At 37.3% G+C, this 17,808-nt stretch overlaps 1 protein-coding gene across 4 annotated transcripts in view; it reads right to left on the bottom strand.

The window, feature by feature from the left end:
* The window catches only part of LOC122539020 (protein timeless homolog), a 242,536-nt gene extending 231,685 nt beyond the window's left edge, over window positions 1-10,851 (bottom strand). For 3 of the 4 annotated variants that reach the window (XM_043673587.1, XM_043673589.1, XM_043673585.1), the window contains exons 1-14: window positions 10,633-10,851; window positions 10,237-10,393; window positions 10,000-10,153; window positions 9,747-9,927; window positions 9,535-9,666; window positions 9,360-9,455; window positions 9,049-9,212; window positions 7,835-7,952; window positions 6,842-7,104; window positions 6,240-6,372; window positions 5,998-6,152; window positions 4,773-4,906; window positions 4,549-4,699; window positions 4,359-4,439 (exon numbers count right to left, since the gene is read on the bottom strand). In XM_043673587.1, coding sequence (XP_043529522.1) covers window positions 4,359-4,439; window positions 4,549-4,699; window positions 4,773-4,906; window positions 5,998-6,152; window positions 6,240-6,372; window positions 6,842-7,104; window positions 7,835-7,952; window positions 9,049-9,212; window positions 9,360-9,455; window positions 9,535-9,666; window positions 9,747-9,927; window positions 10,000-10,153; window positions 10,237-10,330 — 1,856 coding nt within the window. In that variant the 5' untranslated portion in view covers window positions 10,331-10,393; window positions 10,633-10,851. The remainder of the gene's footprint in view (window positions 1-4,358; window positions 4,440-4,548; window positions 4,700-4,772; window positions 4,907-5,997; window positions 6,153-6,239; window positions 6,373-6,841; window positions 7,105-7,834; window positions 7,953-9,048; window positions 9,213-9,359; window positions 9,456-9,534; window positions 9,667-9,746; window positions 9,928-9,999; window positions 10,154-10,236; window positions 10,394-10,632) is intronic. The other variant, XM_043673586.1, reaches the window with a different exon arrangement.
* Between the last annotated feature and the right edge of the window lie 6,957 nt (window positions 10,852-17,808).

The following is a 17,808-nucleotide window of genomic DNA, read 5'->3' on the forward strand; positions in this document are numbered from 1 at the left end:
CACTCAAATTTCATTGAATTTATTCTCCGAGCCTTGTCTTAGAAAAACACTTCCTCATCGATATTCTCGTCCGATGCAAATCTTGATTTATGCGATACTCGAAAGAAAACGACGCGCAAAAATTTCCCTCACTTGCAAATTAACGCTGCAAAGAATAACCGCGACTCTCTCTCTCTCTCTCTCTGTAATTTTCACCTTGTTTCGACAGCTAACGCGACACAAAATTGACATGTACACGTATATATGTACGATCGAATCGGTGAAAGCTTGTAAAAGTTAGAATAAACTAGGTTCCTCCACCGTCTTTCTTTTTCCTCTCTCATGAATATTAAGATCTCGCGAGGACGAGCGGCGCTGCACCGGTAACGTGTAATGAAAGAAGCCGTGCAGCAATCCACTTGAAGTTATTAATATCGCCGCGCGGTAAAACGTAACGCAAGAAACGAGAATTGAAATTTCGAAAGCAAGCTTTCCTGTTAAATATTTAAACACGAACAATAAAAGGGACTGGTGAAGCCCCGGCGAGATTAATCCGAAGACGAGCTGCATAAAACAGAGCTACACACTGCGTTCGGTAAATAGGGCGAAACGCTGATTGCTTCGCATGAAAATCGCCCTTCATAAAGCATAAAAACCAGCGCGAGAGAAAAAGAGAAACAGAGAGAGAGAGAAAGAGAGAACCTGGCCGTTTTACGAAAGTTCTATTCCCCGTGAGAATCCAAAAGCATCAAGGAAAGGAGAAAGTCGATCTACGTGACCAGGGGACAAAACTGAAATCACGCCTTCACCTTCGCGAAGTGCTCGTGAAAAAGGGTGTAGTTAATGGCGGAAGATTCCTAACCCTGTGCTAGATGGTGGCTAGCTTCTTCTCAGAAAGTCCTCGCCTGCCTTGAATTTTCATTAAAAACAAAACGAAAGGAAAAGCCTGCCGCACGTCAGAAATATTCTGAAAGGCGGATATCTTCAAAGAGAACGTTAGAGACGATGAAACGTGATTGGACAACGAAGTCGACGTTAGACTCCAACGTGTATATATGTATATATATATATATATATGTACGCTGTTTCAGAGTTGCGCAGCTTATCGTGTTACCGCAACAATACCTCTGAATGGTGCTGTCATTAAACGAAAGCTCATTCAAATCAGTGCCCTCGAGAGGGTGTACTCTCCTTCTGCCGTATAACTGTAACACGAATTGCACGACACTAGAACGTGGAATATAACTATCCGATCGATGTAGGAACAAGCTGTACAAGTTCGTCAACGCTGTTGCGCACGTTGTTTTTTCAAAAACGTACATACTTTAGCGAGAATCTAGCAAAATTCATTTCACATGCGACAGAATCTAATCCGTTTACAAAGCGTGTCAGACGTAGCGACCGCGGGGTCAGGAAAGTCTGGCTATTTTGAAGAGTGCAAAATCCCTGGGACTCGGAGGGAGAGAATCCAATAAACGAGAGGGGGTAAAGGACGAAGATACAGAAGGGGAGGGAGGTTGGAAGAGCGAAAGGAGGTTACGTGCTGTCCCCAGGGCAGAAGAAGTGGCTCGTATGGGGTGGCGGCGCTGCTGGTGGCTGTCTGAATAGAAATCCAGTACCATACAATCCCCATTATCCCTCGATTTGAAGTCCCGCGACAATGGAATCTCTCAGACGCGCCTCAACCGACCCCTCCCTCCCTCCAATCCCGTCGTCCGAACTGGCTCCTTTGCCAGACACGCAACGAATAATTTCGACGCGTCTCTCGCCGATTCTCGCCCTTGACACTCGCCACCATCCAAAGAAGAACCGAGTTCATCTTTTAGTCCGAGGTCAGAGTAGCGCGGCTTGTCGGAGATGAATTGGCCTTGCCTTACGTTTCAAAATCTGGGAGAAACTCGCTTGGAATCGAGGTTCGCGTTGTTGAACGGAAAGCGTATGTTTCTTTTTTCTTTTTTTTTTCACGAATATCGGCACGAAATAACGGGGAAACGCAATCGAAGGGGAGGAAATTACATTCGCGTTACGTCTGGCTTGGCGATTTTTCATTTGCTTTTAATTAAATACGATAGAATCCCCGGCCCTTTAAACCTAAAGAGAAAATTGTAACTTTTAGGGCGCGAGTAAGACCTAGCTTGATTATTCGTCTCGCTCCTTGTTCAACGGGAAAAAGAGGCGAAACGCCGGAGCGAGCTTCTTCCCCTTAATTATCCCGTGACTTTGAGTTATCCAAGCCTGAACCAAAGTCAGCACACTTTGCCGGATGGCACCCGATGCCAGATGGTGTAAGTAGAAAATTAGAGGATTTGAGACGGTATCTAAACGACGGGAGTATTTGCTAGGTAAACGGAACGCGATCGCTGGAAACTCTCTCTCTCTCTCTCTCTCTCTCTCTCTCTCTCTCTCTCTTCTTGCTCCTCAAGGACAGGGCTGTTCCTGTACGTTACGCGTAGAGACACGAATAAAAGGAAATTCAAAGCATTACACTGTTTACCGTAATACCGCCGGATTACCATAAATGTGTTATTAATATCTCCTATTCGGGGTCTCCCGTCTATACGGTACGCATAGTCAACATAGTCTGCCGCTTCCTTTTATCCTGTTGTATGCACAAAGTCGGCATGAACCAGAAGATTCCATTGTGTACCGGCTATGGCGAAGCTTACCCCATAAAATGGACGACGGAATATTACGAACAATCTCCTAAAGTACTACGGCGGAAGGTACTGTGGTGATGATACTGCCTAGAGAAAAATCTGCAGGAAGTACGAACGGCTATAACTCCCTAGCTTTAGAAGAAAGGCTGCTCGCGATGAAGCAGCGTTTTTTCTTCTTTTCTTTTTCTTCTTTTTTTTTTTTTTTCTTCCTCTGTTTCGGTAATTTTACTTTAGTGCCTCGTGAGAACTACACTGCGTTAACTACAGGCGAAAGTTCTTCAACTTGCGGGAAACCTCGTTTTCCCCAGAAATGAAAATGATACGCTTTTTCAAACGTATCTTAACCGCTCGCGCTTGGCAACTGATTGCGGACCATAACGAGTGACCAAATCGTATAAAATAATTCGTCGCCTTCTTTTTGAACTTGTCGGTATGATATCGCTGGATGGAAATTCTGATTATACTTAAATATACTTGAAACTCAGAAAATATGGCAATTTTGAGACGAAAACGTGACACGTCATTCCAGCGCAAGAGGTTGAAGTATAATTTTCGTACCAGGGGGAAGAGAAAAAGAAATTGAATCCCTTTTCAATTAAATGCAACAACTATGTATTACAAAGTCAATTAGCAAGCATAAAGTGAGACGCATAAAATTAATTCACAATCGACAGGTTTTTATATATAAAAAAAAAAAAAAAGAAATAATGAAACTCTTTGAAGGCAAAGCGCATGCAAAAATCTCGTATTCGCATCAACGAGTTTATCTCCAAAGTGTATTTTGCTCCCGCGAAACTGTTGAAGCGGCGATTAAGGCTGCCAGCCAGAAGGATCGATGGAACAGAATGGAGAAACAACTTAATGGAGGGAAAAGACTCGTGAGTATATTTAGAGGCGGAACACTTCAAAGGGACAGGGTTCAGTCGCCGCTTAGGGCTCATTCAAATGAACCAACATGCATCGGTATATTTCAAGAACGGGCCATCCCTTTCATATTTAATGCAATGTAAATACCAACGGAAGAGCAAACACTTGCCAGTTGGCCAATTAATTGGCCCAGGCATCTAAAGAACACGGATACTGGAAAAAATCAAATGTTTCCACGAAACAGATCTCTCTCTCTCTCTTTTATCTTTCTCTCTGAATAATTTGATATAAACAGTTCAATTTAATGAGCCATATCATTGACACGAAACATTTTCTCATCTTCATTAAAAAATTACTCCTATTTCTGATGCGAAATTACGATTTCAGTTAAGAATTGGCGAACGTTTATTTGAAAAATACGGAGCGTGAAGTGATTTGAACCGAATTCCCTTAAGCACAATACATTTCAATGTTCGTTGACTTTCGCTCGCTTCGTAGTTTCACCGCTGCAGTTCTTTTGTTTGCCAAAATAAAGCTTTAGTAAACCGCAACAATGTTGGAGATACTCGGAGCCACTCAGCTTGTAGCTTTATAACGCGTATTGTACTCAACCGGTAAAAAGAAAGAAAAAAAAGAAGAAGAGAAAGAAGAAAAAAGGAACAGAGAAGCGTAAAGAAGAAAGGCGAAATAAAGCCGAAAAATATTTCACTGTGAGCCAAATGCTAGAAATTTCACCGCGTATGACCCATCATCAACCTGAGTACTATTTTCCGCTCCGTGGATCGTGTTCATCTTTTTTGCATAAATTGGCGCATAATTTTCACAGAGCGTAAATGAAAGAAATAAAATACTTACCTTGCTGCACGAATGAGTCCGATAGCCTGCTCGAGATCCTTCGACCGTAGTAGCTTTTGGACCTTCTTCATCGCATCGACTCTGGAATCAAGAAAACCACCAGTTCAAGACACAGTCAAAATATTCTTCGCGTCAAAAATTCAATTTTCCGACATCGCTAAAATCCAATAATAAAACAACATAAACATACTTTTGATCGTCTATGGGTACAGCCGATGCTCCGTCAAATGGCACAACTTGCGGTATCGTTCCTTCTTGCATTACAATCGACAGCTGAGGACTAATTTCATCCCAACGTTCTTCCAAGCTTCGAGCCGGAGGTTGTACTTTCTGCGCAGCTTCTGTATACATTCGAGATCATAAACCATATTGCTTGCTTGCAGATCGAAAGAAAATAAGCGTTTCGGTCCTTACTCTTTCTACCTGCGCTCTTCTGCCGTGTTTGCTTCACCTTTTGGACTATCATACCACGATTATTTCTCCCGCAATAATTGCTCAGCATTTTTAAAAAGACGTGCGCTGTCGTAGTGAGATCGATCAAATATTGTCTAAAAAGATTAAAAAAAAAAAACATTTACGTATGAGGATAAATTAAGAAAAGAAAACGTCACGTTAAGAAGTGCAAAATGCAAAAAGATACAATTTACATCCGTTCGTCCGACTCTCAATTATACCGTATTTACGGTTCGATAAAATTCTTATTCGAAACGTCGTGGCGTCGCCCCGAATGAAATGGTGCTTGTCGTGAAATTAATACAGTTCTGTCGTTTGTATAGTTTGCAAGTCGTAACATCAGCAACGAAGTTTGCTGCACCCGTCAAGTCTTGTTTTCGTCAGCGTCGCTGGAACGTCAGGGTAACGACGATATCGCGGTACGGCGCCCCGACCCTTACATTGCCGCGGTGGAAATCCTTGGAAAACCCGTCAAACTCGCGAAAGTTGAACGGCCGTCGCCTTTTCCCATTTCGCTGGCCGGAAGGTCGATAGAAGTTGTTTATTCCAGCAAAGACGCGAAAAAAGAAAAGAGGAGGACCAGACAAGAGCGAAGGGAGAAACGCAATAGGAGGAGGAGGAGGAGGAGGAGGAAGTACAGTCGAAAAGAAGCGAGGAAGTAGACGAGCAGAGGTAGCTCTCTCGTTGTTCGAGCCGATTGATTCGAAAGTGAATCAATCTGTCTGCAGTAGATAAAACTTTTAGCAAACAGTTTTTTCATTTTCCACTCCCGTCCACTCGATAAACAGACACTCGAAGTATGAAACAGCAAGACCAACGAAACAGTTCCCGAGCAAATTGCGCCATTAATTTTCGCTACAGATATTTTTTCTCATTAAAATTTCTCGGAAGACGTCGGACACTTGTTTTCGCGTCGATAGAAAAATATTTGAAAATTATTAAGTTTGCTCGATCTTACAGTCTGAAGATTATTATTAAAACATCATTATTGATTACAATCGTAATTTATAAGATTTTAAGATCTTACTTTGTAAGATTTTAAGATCTATTGATTACAATTTGTAAGATTAACAATTGTAATTTGTAAGATTTGTAAAACAATTCAATGAAAAACAACTTATCTAAATGATCAAAATTCTTCTAACGTCCAAAAATTCACGTTTTACAAAAGATTTTTTATACAAACCGAGACATCTTAAGCTCGTCGAAACAGAGGAGTTGAGAAAGAATCGTTTCTCGATATTCCGGAACGTAAAATACGTTACTTTTAATAACCTTGCTGGATTCTCTAACACTGCGATCTGTACTTTGATCCATCGCCAGTAGAGTGTACAGAAGTTCCTATAATAACGTAAAGGAGAAAAAACAAACATATTTCGTATCATCTATTCGTCAAACGGAAAGAATTATTAATGCTCAGCTCCTCACCTGATATGCTTTCAATGCCAAATGCAATCTACGAGACCAAAGGGGAATTTTCTTTTTGTCGGTAATTATCATGTCGTAATAATGTTCCATCTGCCTTTGCACTAAATGAAATATTCCCGTAGATATCGTTTCGCTGTCGACAAATTAATGTAAAAAAAAAAAATGTATTACATTAGTTTTGAAACGAAAGAAAAAAATCAAAAAATTAAATGTACTTTAATTTCCAAATTAAATTAATTAATCAATCTCAAGTCAAACTCTGAAGAACAAGCTTTAAATAAGAAAAGAAGGTCGTGATCGTAAATTGCCAACATTCCTTCATGCTCCGAATGATAATGAGTATTCAACGAGCACTTGTTGGAAGGAAAATTTAAATCCCAACAATACATGTTGCTTAAAGCAGTGCACGTAAAAGCGCTTGCACTGAAAATAGCTAGAAAATGCTTCTCGAAGACAAGAATCTAAAGAGAGCGACGATGCGTAAAACGAGTTCGAAAACTATCTCTGATCCTTTCCTCGACGTTTACTCTCTGGCGATATACTTCTTTTCTTTTTTCTCTTTTTCCTTTCTATTACGAAATAAGAGAGCTGCAGCGACTTACCTCACGTATTTTACTTCAAACTTGTAATGGCGATTGAACTCCATGAAGAAACGCAAGGCCCACAGATAACAAGTTACTTCAGATTGATTGTTTCGAGCGTCGCCAACTATAGAAGACCTCGCGTATCTCATTACGGAGTTGTAAGCGGCATTCAGGAATTCTATGCAAAATTCTTTCAAAACTAGCCTCACGCTCAGCGCCGACGTACGCTCGTTCCTTGGATCCGTCATCGGACGTTTGTTCTTTGGTTTTGCCACTTTTTTCTATCGAATCAAAATTATTATTCAAATTTAAGAAGAAACAACGAAAACAGATTTTTGCAAAATTTATCGCGAGAGATCAACGAAATGTAATCTGGACGAATAACAAGGATTGATAGACTTTCATTGTTTCTGCAAAAATTTAAGAGTGAAAAAAAAAAGAACAAAGAAGGAATCGAGAGAAGAGAACGGATAGAATTCCATGAAAGATATGGCACAAGTTACTGATCACCTCGATTCAAGATAGCCGTCAGGCATGTGACCCAGTAGATTTATGACAGCCCATAATGAAACGAGCTACGAGAAGAAGCAAGCTAGGAAAAGTTTGTCTTCAAATACGGATGTTCCGCGAAGGAGACGGTAATAACGATGTAAGAGGGAGAGGGATCGTTTTATAGTCGAGGAGGACACAAGAGGCAGGAGAAAAGGAGGAGAAATGTCCGCGAAAAGAGCGCTGACCTAGTTTTAAATGCTTCAGCACCATTAAGCAAGGAGCCAGTTCTAATTACGCGAGGATAGCCTTAATTAACAACCGTATTTTCATTCAAATCCACCCAGCCTTCATCCCTACTTATTCATTAATGAGAACTACCGCCGGAAACCAAAGATTAATTGAATAGACCGTTTCGTAACTCGACATTTTATTTTCTTCGTTTGGAAATAAAAAAAGAAAAAGAGAAAGAAAATGGAAAGCCCGATAGAACTGTTTCGTACTCGTACTAGCAGTAATTACCTTATCTTGGCCAAAATCTAATGCCTCGATCTTTTGATACGGTTTGTGACATAACAGCTGATTCTCTCCAATGGCTTTCATATTTTGGACGATGTAAGTCCCACCAAAATGTGAATGTCTAAACATAATGATTAGATGACTGACGAAACATTTTACACTGAAAGAGATTTTAAACGAACAACAATTTTAGAAAATGTTAGAGTTACAGATTCAAATTATCGACATCGAAATTATCAAATTTATCATCATCGGAATAACAAGATAAAATAATAAAATTTTGTTGAATCAGTGCCTATATGAATCAACAAATATCTATGGACAATATCTATGTTAGTAAAAAAAAAAAAAAAAAAACTCCTCACTCAAATTCAATTTCATATACGACTTCTGAAAATCTAATCAATACTATGGAAGGCGGCTGTCACTAGCAGGTAGTTTGCTAAACGAGAAACGTGCATTTTCTCTCTCGTATTTATTTATTTATTTGCTGTCTTCAATTCGTCTTCAATTTCTTGCTTGCACTAGGTGCTCTTACGTAATCGATTCATTATAAACGTAAAATATAATTCAAATTGGACTACTACTAATTTTACAAATAAATCTACAAGATTCATTTTACAAATAAATCTATAAATCAGTATAAACTCAATTTTTGTTAAAAACTTTTTAAATCAACGCTTGTCAACTATGCTATTTTTCAGTTCTTACTTTTGAAATATTGAATGTCAAATCATGTTTTTGACGGTACCATTTTATGGTAACAGCGTTGTCCATCGATTCACAAAGTACGAGAGAAAAGATCGATCTTTTTACCGCCTTTGATTCCTTTCCAAGTTGCAAAAAGCTTTCTACGGAAAATAGAGGCACGTAGCAAAAAGATGTGAATAATGCACGACACAAGAATAAAACACGTGCACTTTCCAACAAGTGGATAAAAGCATCTATTCAGATAGTGGTTTAAAAACTAGGTCACATTTATTACATATATAGTATATATATATCACTATAGAAATAAATTACATTTCCTCTAGTTTCTCACGTCATCATCATTGACCATTTATTTATCACACATTAAAATCACTTGTCGCTCGATGACAATGCGATGACTGTTTTTAATTAATTACTAAATTATTCTACTATATAAATCTATCTCCATAAAGAGTAAACTATATTTTTAAAAAAAGGACAAATGAAAATGCTGTATTAAACCTTACCTAGCTCCTGCATACTTTCTTACTTTCTCCATCTTTTTCTCTTTTTCTTTGAGTCGCGCAGCTAAAAGCGTTGCTTCATCTTTTTCTCTTTCGGTAATACTACGTTGTAAGCCAGATTTTGCTAACTGACTTGCATTTTGATCACGAAGCATTAACGATATAATCTAACAACGTAACGTACAGAAAATACAACATCATTATAAAAAAATAAATTATTTTTGAAAAAAACAAAACTAAACAAATAAATATAAAAAAAAAGATAAACAAATACTAAGTAAATAAAAATAAACTCAAAATTATCTAACACATACCTCTAAAACTTGCAAATGATATTGCTGTTCACTTCTGTTACTAGCAATAAATACTAACAAATCAACAATCCCTGATGTATTGAGTGCATACAAAACCTAATGAACAAAGAATATAAAAAATATATTATACATATAATATTACACTACTTGTAATATTTTACTTTTAATATTGTACCTCATCATGAACTGTAGCATCATTATCAACACGTTTTTCATTTTCATCTGGAGGAATTTGTAAGACATTTCTAATAAAAATAAGAATTCTTTCAACAATCATTTCTTTTTCTTCACCTCTTTCTATATTATCCTACAAAAACAAAAAGGAATTGATCCTTTAAATATCCTCTACATATATGTACAAACACAAACTACAAACTTGATACTTACTAGTTTAAGAATTTCACTTAAACGATTACTAAGTATTGTCCATATACGTCCATCAATTAAAGCTACTTTATATGATTGTGTATATGAAATTAGTTTTAGATATATAGTATGTTGCATCTTTTCAGTAGGAACTTGCTCATTAAAAAGCAGTAATACTGGACTTGTTATATTAATAATTAACCTAATTGAACATAAAACTGATATCATTATAATATGTCAGCCATTATGAAATACATACTAATTTATTACTTGCCTCAGCAATACATCCCAAAGTTCAAGTTTATCATAATGCTCAATAAAAATTTTTATGAGATCAGTTTGAAGTACTTTTGTTTGACCAAGAAACTGACGTACGACATGAGACTCACTGTCTCTTCTTAAATATTTGATAAGATCTTTTATAACATCTATTAAGAAATTGAATAAATATTGAATAATTCAAGATTGTTCAATATAATATACATAACGTACAAATAACAATTGCTATTACCTAAACAGTGCTTATCCAAATGATACTTAGATCCATCATAATAACCAAGTGCAGCACACGTAGCTGCAAGTTCAGTAGAAAGATAATCTGACATAATGATTGAAGTATATATCTACTGAATTCTCAACATCATTTTTAAATTTAATCTATGGATCACCTGCATAAACAATACAATAGAACTATTAACATGACTTTATTAAATTGTTGTCAAATTATTACAATTTCATAATTACAATAAATGTAAGTATCTTATAAATCAGTATTTTACAATCTTTATTATACCTTTGCTACATTAATATTATAAATGTAAATACTATTTTAATTAAAACAGTAAAACAATACTACAATTCAATCTTTATTAATTACAATAAAATCATAATTTATATATGTACATACAAGATGTAGTAACCAGCACGCTTGATGTTTGAGGTTAACTTTGCTTAATGAATGAAAGTATTTTAAAACACAATATTAACAATTCATTAATAACACTTACGTTTGCAGCAAAAATTTAAATTGATATAATAACAATCATTTAACACTATCAGTTAAAATATTCACTACTAAACACGAAAATAAGTGACAAGAACGTCAAACGCAACAGGTGACGCAGAAAGCGCGGGAAAATATCGCGCTTTTACGAAATTGACCGGTAGAGTGCATGCTGTCAAACTAGAAATGAATTATACCAGTTTTTTTATAATAATAACTTATTTAATATAAATGTACAAATATTTTTTATTATCCGTAATATTATTTGAAAATATTTAATTAAATAGTAAAATATAATTTTACTATTTACGAGGTTACAACTTCACTATTATAAATTCTATAAATGTCTTCAGATGGAGAAAAAAATTGAAAGTATGTAACAATGAAATGAAATGTATAACCATCTAAATGAAAGATCGATGTTTACTAAAGATTGATTACTTCTAATTTAAACTCATTCGTAAAAAGAAAATTTTTTAAGAGCTTTTAACTGAATATTATATCTAATATTAATTAAAATAGCCTATCTTACATTTTAGAACTACAAACGCAAATTCAAGGATTACTCCTGTACTTTCTTTTCTTGCAATATTAGCGAGGAGTTCTTTCCATCGTAAAACATTTAATTAATTACTTTCGAAATGAACTTTAAACTTGTAAACATGGCATTTAAAACTTTCTATAAATTTGTTGTACAAAAAAGAAAAATCGTCGTTGCCTTCGTAAAACGCACAGTTGTGAAATTATAATCTTGTAGTCCGTCTAAAAAATTTGTTTCACCAACCTTGAAGCGTAACAGAACTTCGATTAAAGTTCCCCTTGTTCTTGTTTTCACGTGAATGACATGAAAGGAAACACAAGGGCTCCGTTATCTCGCTATGATACCGAGAATCGCGCTCCACGCCGAGTAATCTGCGGTAGATATTGTCCACGAGCGAGGAAAATAAAGTCATAAATTCAATTCCGTTGGCCGGTTATACGAAAAAGGATGTGGATATTCCGAAAGAAGATATTCCAAAGATGTCTCCACAGGAAGAAAACCAATACGCGTGGGTTCAAAGTCGAAACAAAGAGGGACAGATTATTAAAGAAATGGAAGCACGGGAGACGACAAGCATCGTATGTGTTAAAAGCAAATGTAGAGTACAGAGAGGATGCTGTGTTTGACCGCTGCGAGACAAACATGCAGTAACTAATCAATATCATCGACCCTATCTAGGTCAATGGGTTACCAGCCATTTATTTGCTATACCTCGTCAACATGGTGTCTTATTTATTTATTCTGTTACATTTGCTCTTTTGTCAGCTGTTCTCTCACATCGGGCAAAATGGACCAACCAATTTTCCGGAAACACAGTTTCCAATCTATCGTCGTCGCATTCAAGTACTCGTTCTCGTATGTGTGCTTTCCAATATTTAGGATAACAATATAAATCGTACGCTGCACGGACTGCAATATTGCGCGTAGATATTTCACGTAAAAGAGAAATAAATAGCGTACAAATTTTTCTTCGCTCTCCGACGGCATTTCATTGCGTTCTATAAAACTGTCACGCAACTGTCATTATTTCCTCGCTCTTCTTCAATCGTTATCGTATTTTGATTGCGATACAAAACGCTATACTTAAAACGCGTTCTAAGGCAACCGCGTCTGTGGTTACTTCATTAAACCGAGGTAATAGTGCTCTATATTTGAACTTGAGAGATGTTTCGCAGACTATTTCGTAGTTTACTATGGAAAACTATAAGTCTGCCTTCCGTGGGAGTTGGCAGTTAAATGTCGTGTGCATAATTTACTCGTTAACTAGTTAATTTAGTTAAGTTTCGTAAGTTTCGCCGTGCGTAAACATAACTGTCTGGCAAACGAGTGAGTTGGAAGCGGCAAATTTAGTCAAGCCGAAATAAAGCGATTGTGTTTCGGAGCTATGAGCTATAAGCGACGGCAACTCTTTACGATTCCCAGCAGTATGGAAGCATCTGAATGTTCGTTACGTGAAACTTGTTAGACAGAAAATGGCTATTAATATACGCTTAACTTCTGGAAATCCAGCTACTTTTCATTGACTCTAACGCGGCGACGAAAACTTTGATATTAATCTCGTCTAATAAGAGTGAAACGCACGGCAGGAAGTGAAGCATTATTATCTATTATATCTCATTAGAAACGCAAAAAGTGGGAAACAAACAAACTTGCTTAACTGTGCACATTTATAACTGTTTAAATTTAAATTAAATTATTTTATACATTGGAAATTAAAAAAAAAAATCTTTAAAATCAATTAGACGCTATTTAACTATTATTTATCAACAAGTAGTATACGCATTAAAACCCATCTAAAATTTTACTCAGTCATCTCCATACCGATCAATAACACGCAACCAACACATCAACGAAATTCTCAATCAATGTTTTCAATTACTAATGAGACTTTCAATTAAAGGGATTTAAACCTGTAAAATCGGCTTAGGAACGTCTGCATCGAGAAATCGATTGTTCGCCGACAAAGGATTTCGGCTGTTGATAGTGAGCCAATCATTAGTATTCAAATATTAAAAATTTCTGCTTCGTTAAAATAAAACAATTGAATCAGTAAATTTAATTCGTACGAATATTATAAATAAATAAAATACGAATAAACGATTATTGGTGATTAATGATGAAACGACTTAAATCTCATTATTTTAGAATGTGCGTTACTCTTTCTGTTCGTATACTATGCTCTTTCAAAGATTTCAATGCACGGAGCAGTGTCTTCATTGTGTATTATGCGTATATACACGTATAATTAAACTACATCGCAATAAACTAGTAATACTGAATAACGTGACTGATTTTCAATGGTCTGCCACTCACTATACGAATGACCGTACTCTAGTAGCAATTCCGACATTAAATTCGTATTCAAATTTCATCAATTATTCAGCTGCGCTTCAATCTTGAAATCCCTCAAGGATAGGTATTCACAGATAAGAAGGCTGCCATTCAATTCGTTGATATTTGCGTAACAAGTTTCAAGGTGTATTTATTAATTTACACCTGGCACGCAAAGTAGAATTAACGTTGCGCGTGAGTCAATTAATATTGAATATTCTCCAACTACCAGAGTTGATTTCAACAGCCAGACGGTTTATTCCTCTACACTTCGTGATATTTCTTTCTCCCCGAAATACCCATGGAAAAGCAAATACGAGTGCAAACGAAATGGAACTTAAAGTTGTCAATAAATATTCATGGAGTTAAGATTCGCCTGTAAATAAATCTCCCTCCTACGTGGTATATTGTTCCGACATGTCGTTCCCGCCGTCTTGTATTTTTCTTTTTTTTTTTTTTCGTGTAACACCGTTATTTGCCAGTAAATGTGTTTGCGACGCGCGATACGCCAACCGATGTGTACGCCGCCGTAAAGATTGAAAAAACATTTTTGCTTTGAAACCAATGGAGAGCGTGACCTGAATGCCGGAAATAGGTCTGTTGTTCAGTTGAACATGTATGGTAGATTCCTGCTGGGAGGTAGATTTTAGGCCCCCTTTCAAACAAGCGGATTTTTACCGTAGTGGAAAAACCACGCGACGACTACGTGTAGCTTCTGTTCTGTTCAAAACGACACGTTGTCGACAGTGCAGTGGTTGTACATTCCGTAAATGATACATGTGGTAAAAACCTTGCTTGTCGAAGGGCTGTTCTGGATACATTTTCGTGTGAACACACGTTTTCAATCGTTAGAGGAAGTTATTCCGTGTCTTTCTATCTGGAGCTTTTTCAAATTCCAAGCTTTTTTTATTATCATCAATAATTTATTATTGATAAAAATTCAGTTATAAGTTTTCGTTCTTTTCTTCTTTCTTTTTTAAAGCTAACGTACATGATTTCCAATTCATTTGTCACAGGTATATTAAATATGATATTTCAATTTAAATTGATGAAATTTAATCTTTTCAATGAATTCGCGTGTTACATTTCGCTTAAAATACAATACGAGAAATGATGATTTCATTAAACGAGAATTAATATAATATTGCTTTTTATGCGTTACTTGATATACTTCGTTCATTTACTTTCCATGATTTTCTAAATAAGGCACTTTATTACACACATATGTGTATAGCTTCTATTATCTCTGTTTAAAATAATTAACATTTATAACTATATAACGTGTTGAAATCGTGTTCGTTTGAAAACGTGAGTTCATTGAAAAGGAGCATTTTAATCGTAAAGTTCGAAATACCACCAGAACGAATAAATTATTCATTCGTACATTAAAAGTTATTCAATTGCTTTAATTTCGTTCTAGTTTCACAAATATTGATATCATTGCGAATGGAGTCTGTTCCAGCAAGTACTATGAAGAAAATCTTTGCATCAAAGATTTTCGAGTCTTCTCTGAGAACTTTTTTAGAACTTTTGGGCTACATATGGGCCGCCCCTGTCGCGAGAATGTCATCGATCGATCGTACGTTAAGATTACCTTAAAGAAGTTACTATCCTCCTAAGCAGCAGAACATAAGAACAATTTTTATAGCCTTGGCAAATGAGGCGTTGCAGTTACACGGTACGATGGCTCGATTATAAAACACGCTTCTTTGAAGTTCGCTAGCACCCCTAGCGGTGGTGTAATGCACAGAAATATACCGCACTCGACTGAGCTTACGCTCCAGTTCTACAAAGACGATAATTCACCATCATGGCTTATTGAGCTTTAACATGAGCGAGAGTTATAATCAGCTTCTAATACCTTTCGTACGGCAACTCGTAGATATCGTGGAAATCCCGGTTTCACGTCGATTCGACAATTAAATAAAATTTCTATACGGCAACAACGACACTGTTAGACATAACTTTTTCCCGACTTGATGAATTCACATTTTACGAGCTTCGCATGCGCGCGTACGATACGAACGTTACGTTATTGAATTCCCTCTGAATCTATTAACCGGCAAAGCTGAATTAATTTGTTATTCGCAAGTACTAACGACTTCTTCTTCATTTCAGCCTGGTGCTCCAGTTTTGTCATAAATTGCGAGAAATTGACGTGCCTCTGTCAAGTATCAATTTCCACGATTGCAACGACTATAACGAAACGTTTTGTCGATTGTTTTACGGCAAGATTTATACAGATCTATTACGATGAGAAACGACAAGCCACTGCTAGTTTCACGTCACGATAACAAGAATGTATGCTCCATCTCTCGCAGCACAGTTCGAAAGAACGCGCATATAGCACTGTCGTAATTTCACAATCAAGCAATACTTCTTCATAAATGGGGAGTCTCGTAAAATATTGGAGCATCTTTCATGCTGCCAGATTAGCAGTATAAAGTCACGTTCCCTCCCCCAGTTGCAACAGAAAGATCATCCTCTATCCGGCAGAGCGCATCGCCGTTTCTACCGCCGATGGTAAATCGATGCACTCGGGCGCATTTCGAGCATCAGTCTAATATTCGAAATGAAGCCAGAGCGGAGGAACGACGGCGCGCATTACAACATGGTCGGATGCTGAACCTGACATTGCGGAATCGTGATACAACTGGTCTCGAAGCTGGTGACCGTTCCACTGGCGATGAAATGACAGAACACAAATGCGATGGACCGTGGAATCGTTAGTCAGTTTCTAACAATGACCGCGCACGGTCGCAGATGTGCAATCTGAACTTAAACGTACTTCTATCGGGCACGACAGCCTGTAAGAGAGATTGAATAGTTTCAGCGGGCAGCTTGTGCAATCAAATAACGGGGAAAACGTCGTTAGTTAGCGGTCCTTTGGACTCGGACGAAGAACGTACTCTGAGTAATCGCCTAATAGGGTTCGAGCATTCCTTCGACTGTCCCTGTTGCGAGAAAGCATTCGATAAAACTTTGCCTCTCCAGTGTCCTTTTGTTAAATCTTTTGTACGCTCTGCTTCATAACATTGACTTACTTTGCTGATCTTTTAGATTTTTAACTATTCTCAGGGGACATCCAGCTAACAGGACTTTCTTTTTCTATAATTTGCTGATAATTGCATCGAACGTATGCATTTGATGTTGTACGATGCGATTTGTAATAGTATGATATCCGACAAACAAGAGTTGATCTTCCAAACCAATCAACATAAGTAACATTTTACGAGATTTAATACACTTTGATACACTATTTAATCATTGAAAAAAAAAAAGATTGTGTATCCTTAGTGAAATATTTATTCAGATGATAAATGAAAGTTCCAGAAAAATATAAAGCTCTGGCAATCCTTTCCAGAGGATTGCAACGAAATTTATCTGTTATGCAAATGGTTTATTTTCGACAGTCTAGACACTCGCAGGAGATTTTCTACGAAAATTTACGCCCGGTTCCGAATGTTTGACGCACGAGTGGCGAAGTTTAGTCTCAGTAGGCCCGAAGTTCACGAGGGTAAAGGACAGTTCTTACCCAAGAAACGCGAGGCCGTTTGCAAATGGTAGGATCGTTAACCACTCGTTTACAAGCTGATACAATCGTCGCAGGCTGAGTCGGTTGGTTTCAACGAGGCGCTGGAACGAGACCGAGCCCTCGCCACTCCTCTGAGGAACACGTACCCGCATGTAAATTCCCGCATTATGCCCGTTTGTCCCATCTTTACCTTCTTTTTTATTATTATTATTATTATTATTATTATTATTATTATTATTCCAGGCGACGTTCCCGGGGAGGAACAGTGGTTTTGTCAATTTTCCTCGTGGAAGTAACCGGACGAGTCGGTAAGCTACGCGGTGACAAAACCCACGCGATTTCGCTTCTCTCGGAGGGGTTGAGGAAGCCAGAGGCTGGGTAAAAATGTGCACGGGTGATCTCTGGGGGATTTCGAACCTGCGGGTTATTGACGCTGATCCTTCCTGTGTTGTACGAGTCTAACCTCTGAAATCCGTCTTTCCGAGGGCACGAGACGAAAAATGTGAACAGAATTTATATTGGTTTCTTCTTTTTTTTTTTTTTTCTTTCACCTCCATAAAAATTACTTTCACGCAAGTGCAAATCACCTGACACGTAGTCGTAGGTCTATTTTATTGTTCATCGTTACGATAAATCGTTCAGCGATTGCAAAGCTTTCGCAACGACATGGAAA

This window comes from Frieseomelitta varia, unplaced genomic scaffold, assembly GCF_011392965.1.
Source record: "Frieseomelitta varia isolate USP_RPSP 00005682 unplaced genomic scaffold, Fvar_1.2 scaffold_188, whole genome shotgun sequence".
NCBI classification, from domain to species: domain Eukaryota; kingdom Metazoa; phylum Arthropoda; class Insecta; order Hymenoptera; family Apidae; genus Frieseomelitta; species Frieseomelitta varia.